Source organism: Eleutherodactylus coqui, chromosome 2, assembly GCF_035609145.1.
Source record: "Eleutherodactylus coqui strain aEleCoq1 chromosome 2, aEleCoq1.hap1, whole genome shotgun sequence".
Taxonomy (NCBI): Eukaryota; Metazoa; Chordata; class Amphibia; order Anura; family Eleutherodactylidae; genus Eleutherodactylus; species Eleutherodactylus coqui.
In genome coordinates, this window is record NC_089838.1 from 36,725,702 (window position 1) to 36,746,476 (window position 20,775).

The 20,775-nt window shown below is 43.0% G+C and overlaps 1 protein-coding gene across 6 annotated transcripts in view; it reads left to right on the plus strand.

Moving 5' to 3' along the window:
* Window positions 1-19,850, plus strand: part of LOC136611232 (leukotriene C4 synthase-like) — a 56,219-nt gene extending 36,369 nt beyond the window's left edge. For all 6 annotated transcript variants that reach the window (XM_066590581.1, XM_066590577.1, XM_066590575.1 and 3 more), the window contains 3 exons: window positions 9,615-9,685; window positions 18,102-18,183; window positions 19,628-19,850. In XM_066590581.1, coding sequence (XP_066446678.1) covers window positions 9,615-9,685; window positions 18,102-18,183; window positions 19,628-19,763 — 289 coding nt within the window. In that variant the 3' untranslated portion in view covers window positions 19,764-19,850. The remainder of the gene's footprint in view (window positions 1-9,614; window positions 9,686-18,101; window positions 18,184-19,627) is intronic.
* Window positions 19,851-20,775: the final 925 nt, after the last annotated feature.

Here is a 20,775-nt window from a genome sequence, read left to right on the forward strand (position 1 = left end):
TCATCTTAAGTTCAGCACATTGCCTCATTTTTTTGTAGGAGGGTCTCCATCACTAGGACAAACAAGTTGGGGAAGAGTGGGCAACCCCGTCTAGTGGAATTTTTAATTGAGAAGGGTTTAGCGGGTGTTCCATTAATATGGATCCTAGCAGAAGGTTGTGAATAGAGAGTAAAAATGGTGGCGATGAACTGAGGGGGAAAGCCAAATTTTGCTAACACGTTTCTTATACATTCCCAGTCCACTCTGTAAAAGGCCTTCTCGGCATCCGTGCCAAGAAGGACTAAACAGAGTTTTGTTGGTTTGGGAATAGTGGATTGCATGGATTTGTCCTTCTCCATTCGAGACAAAGCCTACGTGATCTGGGTGGATGAATTTAGCTAGAAGGGTAGAGATGCTTTTAGCAATGAGTTTTGCCCATATTTTGAGGTCTGAGATTAGTAAAGAAATAGGGTGTTGGTTATTGCATATTTCAGAATCTTTTACCTTCTTTTGGTATTAGGCTGATAAAAGCTTCCAAGGTTTGTTGGGGAAATTTCGCTTCTGTTAACAAAGAATTGCATAGTTTAGTAAATGCTAGGAGCATTTCAGAAAACGTTTTATAATAGCAGATGGGTGGTCTGTCTGAGCCTGGGCTATTTCAATTGGGGATAGATGAGAGGGTCTTGGCCACCTTGGAACTAGTGAATGGTTGAAGCAATTAAGTTTTTTCATCAATAGTTAATTTGGGTAATATTAAGGAGTCTAAAAAGGAGCAAGTAGCAGAGGGGGCTGTGATCTGCTGGTCTATTGGTTTATTTTCAGTTTAGTTGTAGAGGCCTTTATAATAAGTTTGAAATTCCGCGGCTATGTCCACTGTAGATGTGACTGTGTCTCTAAGGGAAGAATTTATTTTATAAATGAAGGCTTTTTCTTTCTGTTTCTTAATAAGTTTGGACGTGGCCTTAAGAGTTTCTGTCTCCATGAGTATATATTTTACATTTGGAGGAGAAGAAAGTTTTAGACGCTTTTATATTCAGGATATTTTCAGTTTATCTCAGATCTGCCAGGGTGTCGTCGCTCATGCATTTTTATGTAAATTTTCCGAATGAGCCAGGAGAAAATGTATTTCCAGTTTCCTCTGTCTTTTAACTCTGGCTCCTAAAGCTATTAACTCCCCTCTAATATAGGCCTTGTGGGACTTCCAAAGCATTGGGCAAGAGACTTCTGGTGTATCATTGAGATTGAAAAATTCTATGTTTTTCTGTAAGTGAGGAGAAGTGTCTATCATCTTCTATCAGTGTACTGTTTAATCGCCATTTCCCCTCCCTAGCAGGAAGGTTTTGAACGGAAAATGAAAGTGACACCAGAGCATCCATTTAGATTGTTGTAGAGCCCTTAGAAAAATAAAATTTCACCACAGCACTCATTTAATCCCCTGTTACTCTCATTCGGGGAAGGAGATCAATTTTCAAAAGCTCTCATTCATTAGAGTATGCAAAGCCAACTTCAGGGTCATGGACATGTGTACCCATCTTGCGATTCATTGGAGACATAGAAGAAGTGGCAGCATGAAAGGTGCAACACCCTATTCTTAATTCAAAGGAACATCTTTATTGTTTTAAAATAGGCAAAGTTTCGACCTTATTAGGTCTTTTTCAAGCCTAAAGAACCAGACATATAACATAAATAAATAAACGTACATAGTCAATTAAAATCAACCCATGATAAGAAAGAAATGTTAAAAAATAGATGATACATACCACTAGCTACTGAAACAAGACAGCATCCATGTTCCGGTTGTTGTAGAGCAAAAGCCTACAGCGGTGATAGCCTGCACATGTTTCTCTGATATAATCAGTTAATTATATGTACAGAGGAGTGTACTTGTGAAAAGTGGGTGTAGTCCCTAACCTCTTGGATTTATAGTTCTCCAGAAGTCTCTGAGGCAGATTGGGCAATTTTAGGTTTACGTAAAAGTTTTTGAGGGACTTAGGATGTGTGTGAAGTAGGACCAAAATTTAAAGTTTCCTCCAGCCACGATTAGGCCTTCGGTGAAATCCATGAACTTTTTCAAAATGTGGAGAAGCCATGTTACTTGATTCTGGTTTGAGTCATATAGATTAGCAAAGCTTTTTCAGTGAGATGAACATTTTATTTAGTTTTTGAGGGGTATTACCCCAGACTTTAAAAAGTGTGCCTTTAATGTTAGCCATGGCATTGATGATATGGGAGTTTTGTTATTTGAGAAACTTCGAATTGTTACTTCTGAATAATGATGACCAGACCTATGAAAGAAGTAACTATGTACATAGCTTACCACTGCAAGTGTGGTAGATTAAGAATGGTTAAAACACTTAAGTAGGTGGTATAGGCATGTGTTATTTAAAAAGTGCTGAATGAATGATTTGGACCATGCAAATCTCATATACGTACTTGTGTATGTTGGGGGGAGGTGAACGTGCCCCATATAATCAGAATTACTTTCGTGTATATGTTTTAATATGAATACGTCTGTAGATTTGTTCCATTAAGACTGAGGAAGAACCCTGACAGGTTCGAAAGCTCGCTATTACATGATGTATTTTTGTTAGCCATTGAAAGGTATCATATCTACAAGATTTCTTGGTTTCTCTTACTGAGAACAATCACATTTCATACCTTTGACACATTAAACGTCTCTGTGGTTCACAAACTTTAAAACAGCGCAATGTGTTAGAAACTTAAAATAATATGTGCAGGCTAAACATAAAAGGGCTGCTCTTGAGAAAGGAGAAACCCTTCAAGCCATCCTGTGGCCCATCGCCCTACAAAGCCACCAAGTGTCTGGAGGACATGAGGGCGTCAGCGCGGAGCAAGGGAAGCAGAGATCTTGAGATCAAGGCAAGAATACAAATATGTAAAACACTAATGATGACTTAAGAGACATATTGACTCACATACTTAGGAATAGTGGGTACAGCAACAATCTTTTCAATGAACATGGGAAGTTTGCCCGCATGATGGATTCATGTTCCAAAGGCCTAAGGAAAAAACAGAGAGGCAAAACAGCAGTGGAATAAGAAAACTGAGTGGGAAAAGTCTATTCCCTCTTTGGAGATTTAGACTTGGTATTTAGTTCCCAGCTTTCTGTTTTTGAGAGATGGGATATTTTATTTTTTTTTAATTCTTCAATTTAGTTAATCATACATTTGTGAGTTATCTTCTTAGTAAACTGTTTACACGATATTAGGTATAACAACATAACATTGAGATAATTTTCTTATTTTCCTGTTGTAACTTGTCTATTAACGTTTAAATGAGCATTCAACTTTCTGTTCTAATTAAGGACATGAGGGGAGAGAACACTACTGCCCTCCTTTAGTCCATGGTGGACCTATTGTCCTAACTGAATTCTACATATTCTTCTTACTAACTAACGAGACACATTAGGGAAACGTACATCTGTTTGGTCTGCTTGTAAGGTATGATGGAGGCAAGGAGAGGGTAGATCGGGGGAGAAAGAGAGAGAAAGGAAGAAAAGAAGAAGAAATAACAAACAAAAAAAAAAGGGGGGGTAGCGTAGGGCAATGAGATTCCTCAGGCTTTATGGATTAATCAAGGATTTGAATTCATCTGAGTCACGGAACTGTATCCAGTGGTACCATGTTTTCCGGAACTTTTCTTGTGTACCTTTTAGTGAGGCTGTAAGGTCCTCCATCTCCATAATCTGGTCAATTGTGTTGAGCCACATTGTTATTGTGGGTGAAGTCGTTTGTCTCCAGAGCCTCGGGATGCACGCTCTCGCCGCGCCCACCATGAAGCATACCACCGATTTTTTTGTATGTGGTCAGGGGAATATCGCCGTGATGCAGGAGGAAGAAAGCTGGTGTTTTTGGCAGCGGGTAGTGTGTAAACTTGGAAGTGATCCGCCACACCTCTGACCAAAAGTTGGTAAGCTCCACACACTCCCAGAAAATATGCAGCAAGGTCCCTTGTTCTGTTCCGCATCTCCAACACAATGGGGAGACCGCAGGGAATATCTTGTGTAATTTGGAGGGCACCCTGTACCATCTAGAGAGGACTTTATACCCCGATTCCTGTACTTTACTTGATATGGAGGAGTGGTGTGTAATGGTGAATATTTTTTCTTTTTCCTCCTGTGTCAGTGTCACCTTGAGATCCTCTTCCCATCTTTCTATGTATCCTAGCGACTGGTTTTCATTTTGTGAATTAAGTATGTTATAAACCCTGGACAAGGTGTGTCTAGACGGGCCCTCTCCGCTACATATTATTTCAAATTGTGTTTTTGGTCTTGCGAATGTGTTGGGTCTAGGGAGTGATAGGAAAAAATGCCTTAGTTGGATTGTTTGCCACAGTGATATTGAGTTTGGTTCTGTTATTCCTCTCAGCGTGTCTACTGATAACCATTGGCCCTCTTGTAGGAAGTGTTCCGCTTGGGATCTACCTCCTGCTATCCAGTTTCAGAAGGCTTTGTTCTCGTTCCCTGGCGGAAACGCCGTGTTGCCTAGGATTGGGTACATGGGGGATGGTTTAGGGAAGATGTCTGCGTTGGTGCTTATTTTGTTTATTATGCTCATTGTCGGGCCAATTGTAGGGTGTTTCATGTAATCCATTGATGCTTGTCCCTGTGTCCACGTGAGGGCTGTCAGTGGCATTTGTACGAATGATTGTTCAATTTCCACCCATAGCTTAAGGTCAGAGTGTCTGTGCCAGTCTACTGTTCGTACCAAATGTGCCGCTTGGTAATATCTCAGGAAGTTTGGTAGTCCCATACCTCCTTCTTTTTTGGGCTTGGACAGGGTGCTCCTCGCTATACGAGAAGGTTTGCCTGCCCATATAAATTTAATCATGAGCGAGTGTAGATTTTGAAAGAATTGCCTCGGGACCTGAATGGGGAGGGCCTGGAACATATATAGCACTCTAGGCAGTATGTTCATTTTCATAATGGCCCCTCTGCCGAACCATGCGAAAGTGCCTTTGGTCCAAGCGTTTGTGTCCTGTCTAATCTTATTTAGAAGTGTGGGGAAGTTAGCCGAATATAGGTTTTCGGTGTGTGGTGTGAGGTTAATACCGAGGTACTTGATGTGGTCTCTTGCCCAGGAGAATGGAAAGGCATCTTTAAATTCATTTACTGTGGATTGAGGGATGGAGATATTGAGCGCTGCCGATTTGTGGTAATTAATCCGGAAGTTAGATAAAATGGAGTATGTTTTTATTTATGTCAGCAAATTCGGCAAGGTGATTCTTGGGTTGGAGACAAAGAATGGTAAGTTGTCTGCGTATGCTGCAATCTTATGTTCCGTGTCTCCAAGTGGAATTCCTTGAATATTCGGGTTCAAGCGGATGTGTCTCAGTAATGGTTCTAGGCATAATATAAAGATCAAGGGTGAGAGCGGGCAGCACTGCCTTGTACCGTTTGTTATGGGGAAAGGGGTTGAGAGCTGTCCGTTCACTCTTACCGAGGCTGTCGGGCTCGAGTATAGTCCTGACAGCGATTTTAGCATGTTAGGACCTATTCCTATATGAGTCATCATAGTGAATAGAAAGTCCCACTCTACCCTGTCGAATGCTTTGTCCGCGTCTGCGGAGAGTAGGCAGACCGGCAAATATTGTTTTTGTGCGTGATGAATTAGGTTTATGGCCTTCGTCGTATTGTCTTTAGCCTCTCTGAGCGGTACAAAGCCTACCTGGTCTTTATGGATTATGGATCGTAGGAGGGGAGAGATCCTATCTGCTAAGATCTTTGAGAACAGTTTTAGGTCTATATTCAATAGGGAGATGGGGCGGTAACTCTGACACTGGGCCGGGTCCTTCCCCTCCTTTGGGATTACCGCAATATGGGCTTTCAGTGTGTCTCTGGGTATTATGTTCCCGTTCGTTATGGAGTTGAATGCTCGCGTGAAGTGTGGAGATAGTGTCCCTGCGTATTTTTTGTAATATATGAGTGTTAACCTGTCAGGGCCTGGGGCTTTCCCTGTGTGAGATTTTGAGATGGCTTCTGTCAGTTCATTCTGGGTGATAGGGGCCTCCATTGCATCAATCGCTTCCTGTGGGAGCCTGCTTAAGTTTGATCTTTGAAGGTAGTCTTTGATGGCGGTTCTCTTTCGTTCTCTGTCTTGTTCTGACTGTGGTGGTGATAGGTTATACAGGGCCTGATAGTAATCGCGAAAGGCTTCCGCTATCTGTTGAGGAGTATGCATAGATTGGCCATTTTGGGTGTTAATATGAGGGACATATGCTTTAGCTTTGGTTGAGCGGAGTGCCCTTGCTAGTGTGCGGCTAGGTTTGTTCCCAAATTCGTATAAGTGGCGTCTGCATTTTGCTAGGTTCGCCTTTGCGTGGCCTAAACAGGTCGTACGGACCTTTTCCCTAAGCAGTTTCAACTGTACTCCCACCTGGCTGTCCTGGGTTGATTTGTGGGTTAATTCCAGGGCCTGTATTTTCTCGAGTATCCCCCGGAGGTATTCTCCACGTTCTTTTTTAATGCGGGACCCTATTTTGATGCATAATCCCCTGATGACACATTTATGAGCTTCCAATATTATCAGTGGGTCCATATCCGGGGTGTTGTTATGTTCAAAATATTCATTTAGGGCTTTCTGAATTTCGTCTGAAGTTATTTGGTCATGGAGAAGGGATTCATTGAGTCACCAGTTCCATTCTTTTTTGTGTAGAGAGGGTAATGTTAACTCTAGGGTAATTAACGCATGATCCGAGAACGTAATATTATCTATTTTTGCTGTGACCAAGGCGGGTAAGGATGAGTGATGCAGTAAGAAGTAATCAATTCTAGAGTATGTATTATGTGATGGGGAAAAATAGGTATAATCCTTGGTAGTGGGGTTTAAGACCCTCCATACGTCTACTAACTGATGGTTATGGAGATTTTTCTTGATCCTACGGTGTGCCGAAAGTGATAAGCTATCATTTCCTTTGGAGGTGTCAACATTTGGGTCTATTGTTATATTGAAATCCCCGCCCAGTATCAGGGTGCCTTCCTTAAATTCCTCCAGGTCCTCCAGAGTCCTTTCTAGAAAGGGCACCTGGTTGGAGTTGGGGAAATAGACTGCTGCAAGTGTGACTGGTGTGTTGGCCAGCTTACCTTTTGTGAAAACATATCTACCTCCCGGGTCACTGCGCGTCTCTTCGTGCTCCCAGTGGATCGAGTTGGTGATTAGTATTGAGACACCTTTGGACTTGCTTTCAGTGTTCGTGCTGTGGTATGCGGTTGGGAACCTGGCGTTAGAGAATCTGGGATGGGTGTTCATGTGGAAGTGGGTCTCCTGGACGAAGGCTACTTGTGCTCTTTTTTTCCAGAGGAGATGGAGGATGGAGGACCTTTTTTCAGGGATATTCAGACCCTGCGCGTTAATGGAGACAATCGTTAGCTTAGCCGACACAGTTGGCATAATGGATGTGGTGTACCGACCTTGTGAGGTAGAGGAGGAGGAAATGAGCAGAGACGAGAAGGGGATAGAGAGGGAGAAGAGGGAGAGAAGAAGAGGTAATTAAAAAATAAATAAAGGGGGGGGGGGGGTAAAATATGGAAGAGAAGGGGATAGACACACTCACGGGGTAACAGGCACACTAAGGGGGGGGGGTAGACCGAGGGAGCTAGAAACTTAGCTTAACGTAAGAGTTAGCAACTACTGCTACAAACTGTTAATCAGGGGGCCTGGTCCCCTATCTAGTGAGGGTAGTACCAAGGCCTCTGATATCCTATTTGGGGAAACATGGAAGTGCACTAGGTGAGCGAGGACACCGTCGTACACTGGGGGAGCAAAGGAGCTGTGTGAACCGGAGAGTTTTAAATCTTCTTTTGGTAGTCCGTTGTCTTCAAGATCCAGCTATGTCGTTCCGGGGCACCGTTAGCCGCAAATGGATTGTTCATCATGTGCAGAGGACATTCCTTTGGTTAAGAAAGAATTGTCGGGGAGAGTAAGAGGTGTTGAGAACCTTGTAACTAGGGCGGGGAAAAAATTTCTGTTCATCTTCTCGTCTGTCAAATGGCGGAGGAGTTTTGGCTAGAGGGTGTTAACACCAGAGTCGGGTTTCGTAGGTCTGCTGGGAGGGTTGAGGAGCATATCGGCGTGTCTTCGGAAAGTACTATGGGTATCACATGTTAGCGATGGTAGTTTCCATTGGTGCCATCCAGTCCGGGACGTGGACCGCCGGGATGCCCAGGAATGAGAACGCCCCTTCTAGGTCCTCTGGTGTTCTGATCGTGAAAAGACGTCCCCTTTTGCGTAGAATTAGATGAAAGGGGTGTCCCCATTTATAGGTTGCGTCAGCTCTGCGCGCTGCGTCTAGTAGCGGGCGGATCAGCCTTCAGTTGTTGAGGGTTAGTCTGGAGACATCGGGTAGTATTGTAATGTTCATGCCTTTATAGTTGATTGGGCCTTGTTCCCACGCTAGTCTTTGGATGTCCTCTTTTTGTCTATAGAAGTGGACACGGCATATGACATCCCTCGGGAAGTTTTGATTTCGTGTCCTCCCGCCAAGCATGCGGTGGACTCTGTCCAGTTCTATTATCCTGTCCTCTGGGTGTTGTAGTAGTTTGTTAAAGATACCTGTCACGTAGTCATGTAGGGCTTCCGGCGGGACCTCTTCTGAAATTCCCCTCAGTTTGAGGTTGTTGCGGCGCCCTCTGTTCTCAATATCGTCTAAATGCAGGGTCAAATCTCGAAGTTGTTTCTGCTGTTTCTCTATTAGTGAGGTTAATTGTTGAAAGTCCGTAGACGGGGCATCGGTACTTTCTTCTAGGGTGGTCACTCTTTCTGTCAAGGATTGTACTGAGTGGCTAACTGCAGCCATCTCTTTTTCATGCTTCTCCTCTATGCACCGAATTTGCATTTCAAAGTCCCTCTTGGTGGGTAATGCACGGACCATTAGCCAGAGCGCGTGGAGGGTTTGGGAGTCATCTAGCAGTGGTTCTGCCGTGTACCCTGCATCTGGCGTCGGGGTTATTCTGGGGTCTGATGGCCGTATGGTATTTCTCGCCTTTTCCCCATATGCAGTTTCTGGGTGAGGGATGGGAGCCTGAATCTTCCCAGGGGTCTCTGAGTTATGGGCCATGGGGCCCTCTTGTTTTCTACTGTGAGGCACTGTGTGGGGTTCCCACCTTGTCTCCCCCTGAGGGCTTCGGTTTCTCCCTGTGGCTATTACAACTGTATTCTTGGTTGTGCTGCTGTATCCTGAGTCCCCCCTTTCTTTGGTGCCTGTATGCTGGCTGGGGGTTGGAGTGCTTCTGAGGAGCTCAGGGCTGTGGGTCAGTCTCCCTGTCTCTCTGCTGGTGCTGCTGGCGGCTCCCTATCAGGGCTGTGCTCTGCATGTTCCGCTGTGATGGGGGCTGGAGCAGCTGTGCAGGCAGGTGAGCTCAATGTTGTGCTCGTTTCTCCTACCTTGTCCTCCTCGGAAGGTCTGTGTAAACCTTAACCACCCAGAAAAAGCTCCCAAACTGTATGGGAGTGGGCATGACCAGATGTTCTCAGGTCCCTCTCTGCTCCCAAAAAAAAGCTCCCAAACTCTGCTTAATGCTAAATCTGTTGAATCTTTAGTTTCCATTTGCACTGTCTAACCATTAATATTAGTAAATCTGCTTGTGTTTCCTGAAGGTTTCTTTGCTTTCTCTATAGGCTAAACTGCAGTGAATATTTCCCGCTGTTCCTCTCTGCTCTATGGGTAGCAGGAATATTTTTCCACCAAGGTAAGTAAATCCAATTCCGTTTTATGAACATTGCATAGACTGCTAATATTGATTTGAATAGTTTTTAAATTTACTACAGAATGTTACATCAAAACCAGAACCTGCACCATAGTCCCCGGTGTTACATAACAGGACCGCATATATACGGGAAGGCAAGAGTGACGGCTAGGTTGCCTTCAATGGGGGAAAGTTTCAGAATGCGAACATGGAATATTTCCCAATGTTAAAGGGTTTCTACCAGGATCACAAGTTATTCTCTAGCCACCATAGCACTTGGCTATCTCCGGCAGTCCCATTGAAAGTGAATGGAGCAGCAGTGCACTAGTGTGATTAGCATTTCATTCAATCTGCTCTTCACTATAGGGGGTGCAATACGTCCTTAGTGAGGAGTGTGGGGAAACAAGGTTTGGTGGGGGTCTCAGTGGTGGAATGGGGGATAACTTGTGATCCTGGTACAACCCCCTCTAAGCCCCACCTATGATCAGACCAGAAATACTCACAAAATCTTCCACAAACAACCATTTTGAGGCACATTTGCATACATCCTGCACCCTTTGAGGTCTGTTCTGCAGGACAATTATGGGAATAATGGTGAGGTTGAGATGTATATTCTAGCCCTTATCTAAATACCCTGGAGCCCAACCTGGCACACATACCCCACCAGCTATGCCTCTGCGGAAGTACAAAGTGGTACTGATCCTAACCTGCTATATATAACTCTTTTACTGCGTCTTTTTAATGTACTTCATCAGCCATCATAATCATTGGGTGTGTTAAAAAGCGTTGTTAAAAACGAAATTGCTGTAAAATGCTGTGATTTTGAGCTGCATTTTATGAAAGTGTGTGTGAGAGCAGCCTTGGGTTATATTACGGCTCTGTTTTGTATGGAACTGTAATAGGGCCAAAAAAGTATAAGGGGACCTTTATTTGCCTCTGATTTCATAATTTTGTGACAAGTATTGTTAAAATCCAAACAGTGTGCTCCATCTGGAGTTGTATGCACACAACTTTGCCATGTGCATTTTAAAGGGAACCTGTCGGATGACTAATGGTGTCCTGGCTATAGGCTCTGCAGTTATAGTGACAGACACATAGATTTAAGCACTATGTGACTTATATGGCCATTTTATATGACTAGATTGTCCATCTCTCTAAGCTCCTTGATTGCCCTGCCCCTCTATGTTTGCTGTTTACATTATATTTATTTCCAGTAGATCGCAATTTAGAGGCATCAAATAAGCATATTTAATCTTTTCCCACTAGATCTTGGAATTTGTCCATAGATTCCATACAATACACAAATAAGGGCACTCAAGGCTTAGAGAGATGGACAATCTGGTTGTAAAAATGGCTAATAAAGGTGGCAGCATAGTGGTTATGGTGTAGTAGACATGATGATTAATTAGCGTAAAATGTCTATTGATTTGTATAAACTAGATGTATTACTCAGCTGTAGTGATTTAACTCTGTAGAGGCTAATAGCCGCATAATTTCATTATGGTAATTGCTGGACAATGACATGGTGAAGGATGTGTGCTATAACGTTAGCCTAATGTAAAGCTCCTTTGCAGCCTCTTAAGGGTTGAAGTCACATTGCTATACTGTAAGACTGAAGAACTATATCCACTTTGGGCATTTTCCCAGCCCTCCCCCACCCTCAACTTCTGAGACAAAGAAGCTAGTTTTTGCCTGACCACATGTTAAGGAGACAAAGGCTGACTTGTACACTGGACCTGAGAGGGGTGTGGGGAGGGGCGGGGGATTTTATATGGCCCAACAAATGAAAACCTATATATGTTATCGATGTAATATGTTATACGCCCATAAAGGGCAGGTATTATGTGTTTCAATAAACCTGAGGCTCTGAGCATTGTACGCCCAGATCCAGTTTTAGACCCGAGACCTATAGCTTGTGTCTGACTGGTTATTGCAAGGCGTGCGCATTCCATGCTACAGAATACCTCAGAACCTGCTGGAGAAAATAGCATCCAATACAATGGATAAAGATTTCTATATTGCTCAGATACATTGATGACCTGCTACTTATATTGGAGGGCACTGTATCTGCCATACTAGTATTTCTTGATTATATGATTAATAATTAGTTTAATCTCAAATTTGCACATTGCATGTATCCGAACAGAATACATTTTTTTATGTTTCCAACATATTTATTGAATTTTAAATAGAAAACTATGGCAACAAACTGCCTTAAAGAGCCCACGCAGGAGCATATGGTTATTGACATAGTAAAGGGCATTTGTATATTGCAATATAAAACACTGAAAAGAACACAACACTAAAGGTCACATTGTAGAGAGTATTATATACCACTAGATCTCAAGGATTTCGCAGAAGTTGGTTGCTGAGGTATGGTTCTGGATCAATGAGATAGTTCATTATGGTAGATGCAGATCCCATATTAGCCATGGATCCCATATTTTTTTAACTGGATCAGCTTGTCAAGACATATAGCCGTCATTTTGTCATGTCAAGTATCTTATTGATACATTCACTGAGTGAGTGGCTCAAAAGGGAGTTGGAATTTTTTTCCACTGCTGTGCTATATAAATACAGGCGGCCATGGTGATATATTGTAGGAGTTTGAAAGGAGCATTGTAAATACCTGTAGCTTTATTACCCAGTAACAGGATAAAGGGGTTTAGTCCTTGGGAGGTGTCCACTACCAAAGCGATGAGGCAAGCTACCTTTTCCCAGAATCTTTGTGCCACTGGGTAGGACCTCCAAATGTGGAGTTGTGATCCAACACTTTCACAGCTTCCGAAACTTAGAGACTTCAGGATGAATGGCATGGACTCGGGTTGGAACAAGTTATGCTCTATGCAATATTTTCAGTCAAGATTCTGTTAGGGTAACTTGCCAACTATTCTTGCTTACTGTTTCACAACAATAATGCCATCTCTCCAGCATCAGAGTGGAGTTTGGGTCTTTTTGCCATTGGAATATATATGGTAATTCATTAATTTGTAATGTTCTATTCAAGATGTAATAAAGTTGTGAAAGAATACCAGGATACATGGGGGATATTTACATATGGCTTCGAGAGGAACCAGTTCTATTTTGGTTGAGGGTGAAATGAGGGATGACTAAAAGTGGAAGATTTGGGTTTTTACTCCAAAGGAGGTTGAAATTGGTTATTAAAATAGGACACTGATATTAGTTTACCCCTTATTAAAAAGTCATATAGGGTAGTAAGTTTGTTTGTTTGTGTTTGCCACCATGCAAATTAGGGGGCATATAATCCTGGGGGAAACGCTGGATTAGAAAGGAAGGGAATAAGTGGAGATGGGCCTAAGCGAGGGAATATTTTGAATCGCACTTGACGCCATAGTAGTATAAATTAGAATGAGAAAGGGGCAGTGGCTGGAAAATTTGTTGGAAATGGCGTTCTAGTCCAAAGACGGGAGGACCAGGTATGAGGATGTAATTGGGTGTCTTTTATGGAGACCCATAAGGGGGATTGAGAACCCGCATATATAGGAAGGAGGGGGGTCTGGGTGAGACGTGGTGCCCTATAATATTTAAAAAGATTAGGCATAGAGAGACCTCCAAATTGTTTATGTAAATATACTGTGTTATAGAAATGAGCGAGCATACTCGGTAAGGCGATTTACTCGACAGAGCATCGCCTTTTTCGAGTACCTGCTCGCTCGTCCCTGAAGATTCGGGGGGGCCACGGGGATGAGCGGGTGGTTGTGAAGGGGATCGAGAGGGAGAGAGAGATCTCTCTCACACTCCTCCCCGATTCCCCCGCGGCCTCCCCGAATCTTCAGGGACGAGCCAGCAGGTACTCGAAAAAGGCGATGCTCTCTCTCTCTCTCTCTCTCTCTCTAGTAAATCGCCTTACCGAGTATGCTCGCTCATCTCTAGTGTGTTATTTATCCAGGGGTGTTTATGGGACCAAATAAAGGATAAGACTCATTTTTGCATTATTTGTAAAGCTGATGTGGGAACAGGAATGGGGAGTGATCTAAAGAGATAGAGGAGTCGCAGTAGGAGTGCCATTTTTATACTGTGTATTTGACCAAACCAGGAAAGGTAAGAGCACTCCCACCTTGCCTATTCCAGGTTGAGCTAGTGAAATAGTGGTTCGTAGTTCCATTTATAAAGTGTATCAATAGAGTTAGTAAATCTAATCCCTAGGTAGTGGAGATAATGGGTGTTGGTCTTAAAATGGAAATTGATCTCAATAAGCTTTTGAACATGTATGAGGTTTGGTAAGGGTTAAAAAAAGATCATCCACAAAAAGGCTGAGTTTGATACTATTATTGTCAATGGGGATGGCAAATACATTGGGATTATCACGGATGGCAATAGCCAATGGCTCCACTGCGAGTGCAAATAATGCTGGTGAGAGATGGCATCCCTGTCGGGTGCCTCTTAGGATATGTATTGCGGTTTGTTGAGTAGAAAGTATTTTAAGGTATGCGAAAGGGTTAGAATGAAGCGCTGAAATGTTCATGAAGGGACCACTGAACCCCATTTGTTGAAGTGTCAATTGCAAATAAGACCATGATAGTGAGTCAAATGCTTACTCAATATCAAAGGTAATAACTGATAGCGGTGTCCTGGAGACATTTGCAACATGGATTAGATTTAGGATTTTTCGTATATTGTCCAGCGCTTGCCTACCTGGAATGAAGCCTACTTGGTCACAGTCGACCAGTCAGGGCAATAGTTTATTAACTCACAGCAATTGCAGCCGTGAAGAGTTTGAGGTCAACATTAAGTAGAGTGATTGGCCTGTAATTATAGGGCAGGATGTGGTCTTTTCCACATTTTAGTTGTGATAAGGGTATGTAGGAAGTTATGATGTACACATCCATTATGCAGGATATAGTTAAATAGGTTGACTAAGTAGGGTTGCAAGGTTGGGGCAAATTTTTTATAGTACATGCCCGTCAGACCATCCTGGCCGGCGGGCTTTGCCCCTTTTGAGACGTTTCATTGCCCAGTCTACATCTAGTGTGTTTATATCTGAATTAAGGTTTATTAAGGTAGAACTCAATATACACAGAAGATTAATTGATGAGAAGAAATCAAGTTCCGAAGATTTGGTATCCGAGTGAGGAGCTGTATAAAGCTTGTGATAGTATTATTATAGTGTGCTGTAAATTTCATCTTTATTCGTGCAGTAGTGGCCTGGTCTAATCTGAATTTTATGGATCGAGTCGAGAGTTTGCTGTGCTGTAACTTTGCGAGCAAAGAGTTGGGTCAGGTTTGTTTGTGTAATGGAAGTAGGTAGCTGGTGTCCAGGCTCAAGCTCTCTGTTTTGTGAGTAAGGAGGGCATCGAGCTCCAATCTAGAATGTTTAATGGCTTTACGCAAGAATAAAGAAGAATGTCGAGAGTAGGCCATTTCAAGCCTGATAATTTTGAGTTCTAGGTCTAGGTGTGCACGAGTTCTTTCCTTCTTAGCCCTTGAAGCCAGGAGGATAATAGTTCCTTAGATTACAGCTTTATGTGCCAGCCAACGAATGTCGGCTTATGTAGAAGCAGAATCATTACACTGCAAGTATTCATCTAGTTTGCGTGGAGTAGTAGCGACATGTGTGGGGTTTGTGAGAAGGCCTTCATTAGGTCTCCAGGAGTATGGGATATGGAGAAAAGAACATCATCGTGATCTGACCAGGCACATATCACATGATGGGTAAAAGAAAGAAGGGGGAGTGGAACAAGAGATAATTAGTAAGAATCCAGTCTAGGATACCTTTTTTAGGTTTGCTATTTGAAAGGGTGGTTGTGATGAAATTATACGGACATCTACATTTCATAGGGATACGGCTGGAAATACAATATTAAGATGCAAGCTCATCCTAAGTGTACCATTAAGGTGATGCCTACAGGAAAGATGATTAGGGCAAGACTCAATTGCAATGAATCTTGAAGATTCAAAAATGAAGTCAAGAATATTAGTGACAGACTAAAATGCCATGGCCACCCTACATGGATGTTGAAGACAACTAATGTACAGTTTCTAGGAAGTCTTAAAGGGGTTGTCCCGCGAAACAAAGTGGGGTTATACACTTCTGTATGGCCATATTAATGCACTTTGTAATGTACATTGTGCATTAATTATGAGCCATACAGAAGTTATTCACTTACCTGTTCCGTTGCTGGCGTCCCCGTCTCCATGGTGCCGTCTAATCTTCAGCGTCTAATCGCCCGATTAGACGCGCTTGCGCAGTCCGGTCTTCTCCCTTCTGAATGGGGCCGCTCGTGCCAGAGAGCGGCTCCTCGTAGCTCCGCCCCGTCACGTGTGCCGATTCCAGCCAATCAGGAGGCTGGAATCGGCAATGGACCGCACAGAAGACCTGCGGTCCATTGCTGGGTGATCCCGGCGGCCATCTTCACAAGGTAAGTAAGAAGTCACCGGAGCGCGGGGATTCGGGTAAGTACTACCCGTTTTTTTTTTTTTATCCCTGCATCGGGTTTGTCTCGCGCCGAACAGGGGGGCTATTGAAAAAAAAAAAAAAAACATTTCGGCACGGGACAACCCCTTTAAGTAAATTTATTAACTACCGTATTTTTCACCTTATAAGACACACCGGTCTATAAGACGCACCCCCGTTTTAGAGCGGGAAAATAGGGGGAAAAAAATCAGTACTCACCTCCCCCGGCGTTCTGCGGCGCTGCTGTAGACTGTCGCTCCCTCCTGGTCCCCGGCAGAGCATTGCTTTCTGGAAAGCTAATACTGTGATTGGCTGAAGGCGCACGTGTGTTAGCCAATCACAGCCATTCAATGATGTCATTGAATGGCTGTGATTGGCTGACGGCGTGTGTTAGTCAAGAACGCCGGGGGAGGTGAGTACTAATTTTTTTTTTTTTGACAGGAGGAGAGAAATCTTCTAACTGATCGCACATTTGTTCATGCGATCGCGAATTTAACGCGCATTCGCGCTAAATAAATCGCGTCCGCGCATTAAATTCGCGATCGTGCTAAAAATGGCAATCAGAACAAATTTTCGCCACATTTGCTTTATAAGACGCAGGAACTTTCCCCCCTGCTTTGGAGGCGGAAAAAGTGCGTCTTATAAAGCGAAAAATACGGTAATTTTCAGAAAGACACTACAAATGATAAATTTCCTGTAGTATTACAATGCAGCATTCAATTCCATCAGATTAGGGAAAGTACATATAAATATATACCGTTCCAATATAAACATGACATTTTGCATTATATCTTATCCAATAGATGTAGGGTAGGGTATAGATGAGTTCATTGTGTACTAATCATCCGCACACTACATGGTTAAAACAAAAGGGATTTTATAGATGTGGAGGCAGATAGAGTTTGCAGGACTTGTTTCTTTGTTTCCCAATAAAACTTTTTTGGATAAGCAAGGGAATAATGTGTTGCGAGTTAAAGACTATATAAGCTGTAATACGCAACCTGTAGTTTATATGATTATGTCTCTTGAATTGCAATCAAGCCTAGGTAGGCTATACAGCCTGACATCTTATTATGGAACATAGTGGACCCACCCAGTCGCTAAAAGTAATGGGGATAGAACGGGTTAAGAAATCTAAATGAGCTGGGGATGTGAGATCTACATTATTTAAGAGAGGCATCTCCAAACGCTAGAAACGTTACAAATTATGTTGCAGTATTGATTGTGTCCACTAGTTTTAGAATTTTTGTAATGTTTTTATTCCCATTGAATTCCAACAAGTTATTGCATTTGTATTTATTTGCATTATAAACGAGTAATACGTGGTTTTATGAATATGCAAATATTTCTGGTGTGGAGTAATCACATTGGTTATACTTGTATTCCAGATGTTGATTTGCAGGAGAGACGCATGTGCTACTACAAAGGATTTAGGTTAAGTTTGAAGCGCGTCAGTGGGTGTGCGTGTTTTTTCTCCAGTTTTGGGATTACCTGGCTTTTCAATATGTTTGGAAATAAAGTTTTCATTATTTTCATCATCCATGTGCTGGACTAAGGACTTTCATCCTGTGATCACCACACTTTGCTGAAATGAGCCTGTGCATCGGATCTCTTGCAGGAGTGGGTGGCTAGCTGGTTTTGCTTTCAGAAGATAGATACTGTACCTTCAAAATAAACACACTTGGGGGGGGGGGGGGGGGTTCTTAAGGTGCGCACAGACTGCCAAGCTCCCCATACACATGCATGCTCAACTGGACTGAGCGTGCATGTGTTCTGAATGGTGGGGATAAGGTGTGGCCACATTCCACTGGTGACAGCTTATCTCCCCTGAAGACAAAAGGATGAGGCGGCTCACATACACATAAGATAGTCAGCTGCTTGTGCCAAAATTGATGGGTTTGGGAGACTTCTCAGTTATGTTCTATAGATAGTGAAGTATTTGAAGTGAGAGAGTATCTAGCTCATGTACTTAGTGTTTAACAACTTCTGTTCTCACTTTTCCAGGATTTGCTGCGTTCTGTGGTCTACTCTATCTGTTTGCCCGCTACAAATATTTCCAAGGTTATGCAGAATCTGCTCAGGGAAGGTGAGTGTATACATATGTGGGACAGAAGAGTATATAAAATAAAATAGAACCCATATACATGCTGCACATTTTTAGATGGAAAAGGGCAATACAGTGCAAGCAAAAAATCTCATCCACATGCCGCAGAAGAAATGTACAGCGATCCGTGGTGCAGATTGGAAATTTGTAGCATGTCATTTTATGCTGCCAATTTTTACCATGTCTTTCCTCACTTCCACTCGCAGGAAGCACCAGGACAAAGTCACATGTAATACATACAGATTTTGTGTTACACACAATACATGCTGCGTTGGCAAGGAAAGTCTACATTGTGTAGACTCGGTTGTCTCTGCTTTTTACATGGGCAGATCCTTATCAGTTCCATCAGATGCATTTCCTTCCATAATGGCAAAAAAAAAAAAAGAGTAAATGGGGCAGATTTATTAATACTGAGCTAAAATTAGATAACACAGGGAGAAACAATGCGGTGATTAATTACAGCCATCGGTTTGGTTCATCGAGCGCTACATTGATATGCTGAGCCGCGGCGCTCGAGACCCAGTCAGAGCCATTGCTTGCTGGAGGTGTGGATTACCAACCCTGTTACCAGCAAGCGATCAGCTGTCCGCGGCTGGGGAATGAAGCAAGAGTGCTGGAATTCCAGAGACCATCCCGAGGGACCCGGATGGCACCCGCTAGGTAATGTATTGCTTTTTTTTTTCCTTTTAATGTAGTATAGCTAGGGCTTATTTTTGGGGTAGGGCTTATACTTTAAGCACCCCCACCCCTCACAGACCCCCCCACGGGTCGTGTTTTCTGGATCTTCTCAGTATTGCACAGGTGATGTAATTATTGTCGCTGCCTCAGACATTACCAAAGCTGTTCTTACTATAGGATATCCAGAAAACATGACCCATGGGGGACCGGAGTTGGGAAACACTGATGTAGAGTGAATACTGGTGACTAGGTCTATTCACCCCCAATTCCGGAGATTTCAAGAGACTAAAATAAACAGCTTATTACACTTGCAAGTAACAGGTCAGGAATGGGCACCACCAGATGTTTGATCGGGGCTCACTCCGCTCTAACTACATGGAGCAATCAGCACGACTGCATGTGCCTGACCAATCGTTAGTAGGATCGTTCGGGCGCACCATTTTATTGCTGTTGGCAGCCAGTCCTGATTTACTGGTGATGCGCTGCTGACAAAGCGGTGAATTTTGGCGATGCAATAAGGAGCCGACCACCTGATAAACAAGTGTTTGCCCGTTTGTCGCCGGATCAGCAGCACCTTCACTCAGAGCGATGATTGCGTGATCGAACACTCATTCCCCATTATTGACTTGGGGCAAGAGACCTGTAGAGCTTTCTATAAATAAGAAGACTTTGTAATGTTTCATATGAGCTCACGCTGGAGATGCAGCAGTTTCCCACGCATCATTCCTCTACTCTTGTCTCTCCCCAGGCTGAGACCAATGTACATCAGTGCAAGCTTCCTGTGGCTTCTTATCGGATTATCTCTTCTTGGTCTACTGGACTACTTCTTACATTCACACTATGGTGTCCGTATTAAGCCAAGCCTGACCTCGTGGATGCTGTAAAGGCCTGCTTTATTATGCATGCAGCTGTATAGACTTCTGTTAGATTCTGCACTGACCTTATAGTTTACACATCAATAAAAAAAAATATGTACATGAACCTCTTTGCAAATATTTTTCTGATCTGAAGCCACAATCCGATGGTTACACAGAGATAAGCGGCACTGATTCTCTATTCCTGGCATAAGCAGTGATGTTTGATAGATCTCCTCTGATGACTACTAATTTGACATGTAGCGCTCTCATAGTTGTATTAAATACATTGCATGGCTCTCATTTTTGCCTGAAAATCCCCTCGTATCTGCAGGTAAAAAACATTCCCAAGCGAGATAGTGGCCTGAGGTTCTCGGCCCAATATCCCACTTCCCTTTGTGCAGTTAGCCAATGACAGACTTTGCTAAGGTTGCAGTCCCCCAGTCAGCACTGCCTGGGAAATAACCCTAGCATAGAAATCAATCAGAAGTTCTTAACTAATTCCAAAACAAATCCTAATTTCCAAGAACACAGTGAATAAAAAACTAAGTACAAAGGTGTTCCCAAAGCCTTTAGTTTTAGACTTATTGAGACAACCATTCTATTTAATGCAGAAGCATGCCTGGCCTTCTAGTTGGTGCATCGAGTCATAATCATTGTTGGATTTCTCCCTAGCTATCGGGTAATGTATAATGTGCAATGCTGTATCATGGCTAAATTGGCAATTCAAAGAGACACTATTATCCTAATTAGGCCAATTACAGTTTTCAGAGCACCGCTGTATGGGGCTTTACTGCTCGGCTAGTGGTACCTTTACACGAGTAGCTAGTCCCCTGAATAGTCACTGAAATAAGCCATTTCAGGCAACTATTGACCCGTGTATACATGAACCTGGACAGGGCAGTCAGAGAAGTCACTCAGTTGTCGCTACTTATTCTGTTTCAGCTCACTGAGCATCTTCTTGCTCAGTTTAGGGCCTCTTTCACACGAGCTTCAAAATGATTGCTACAAAACGCAAGTGTATATCACCTGCGCTTTCATG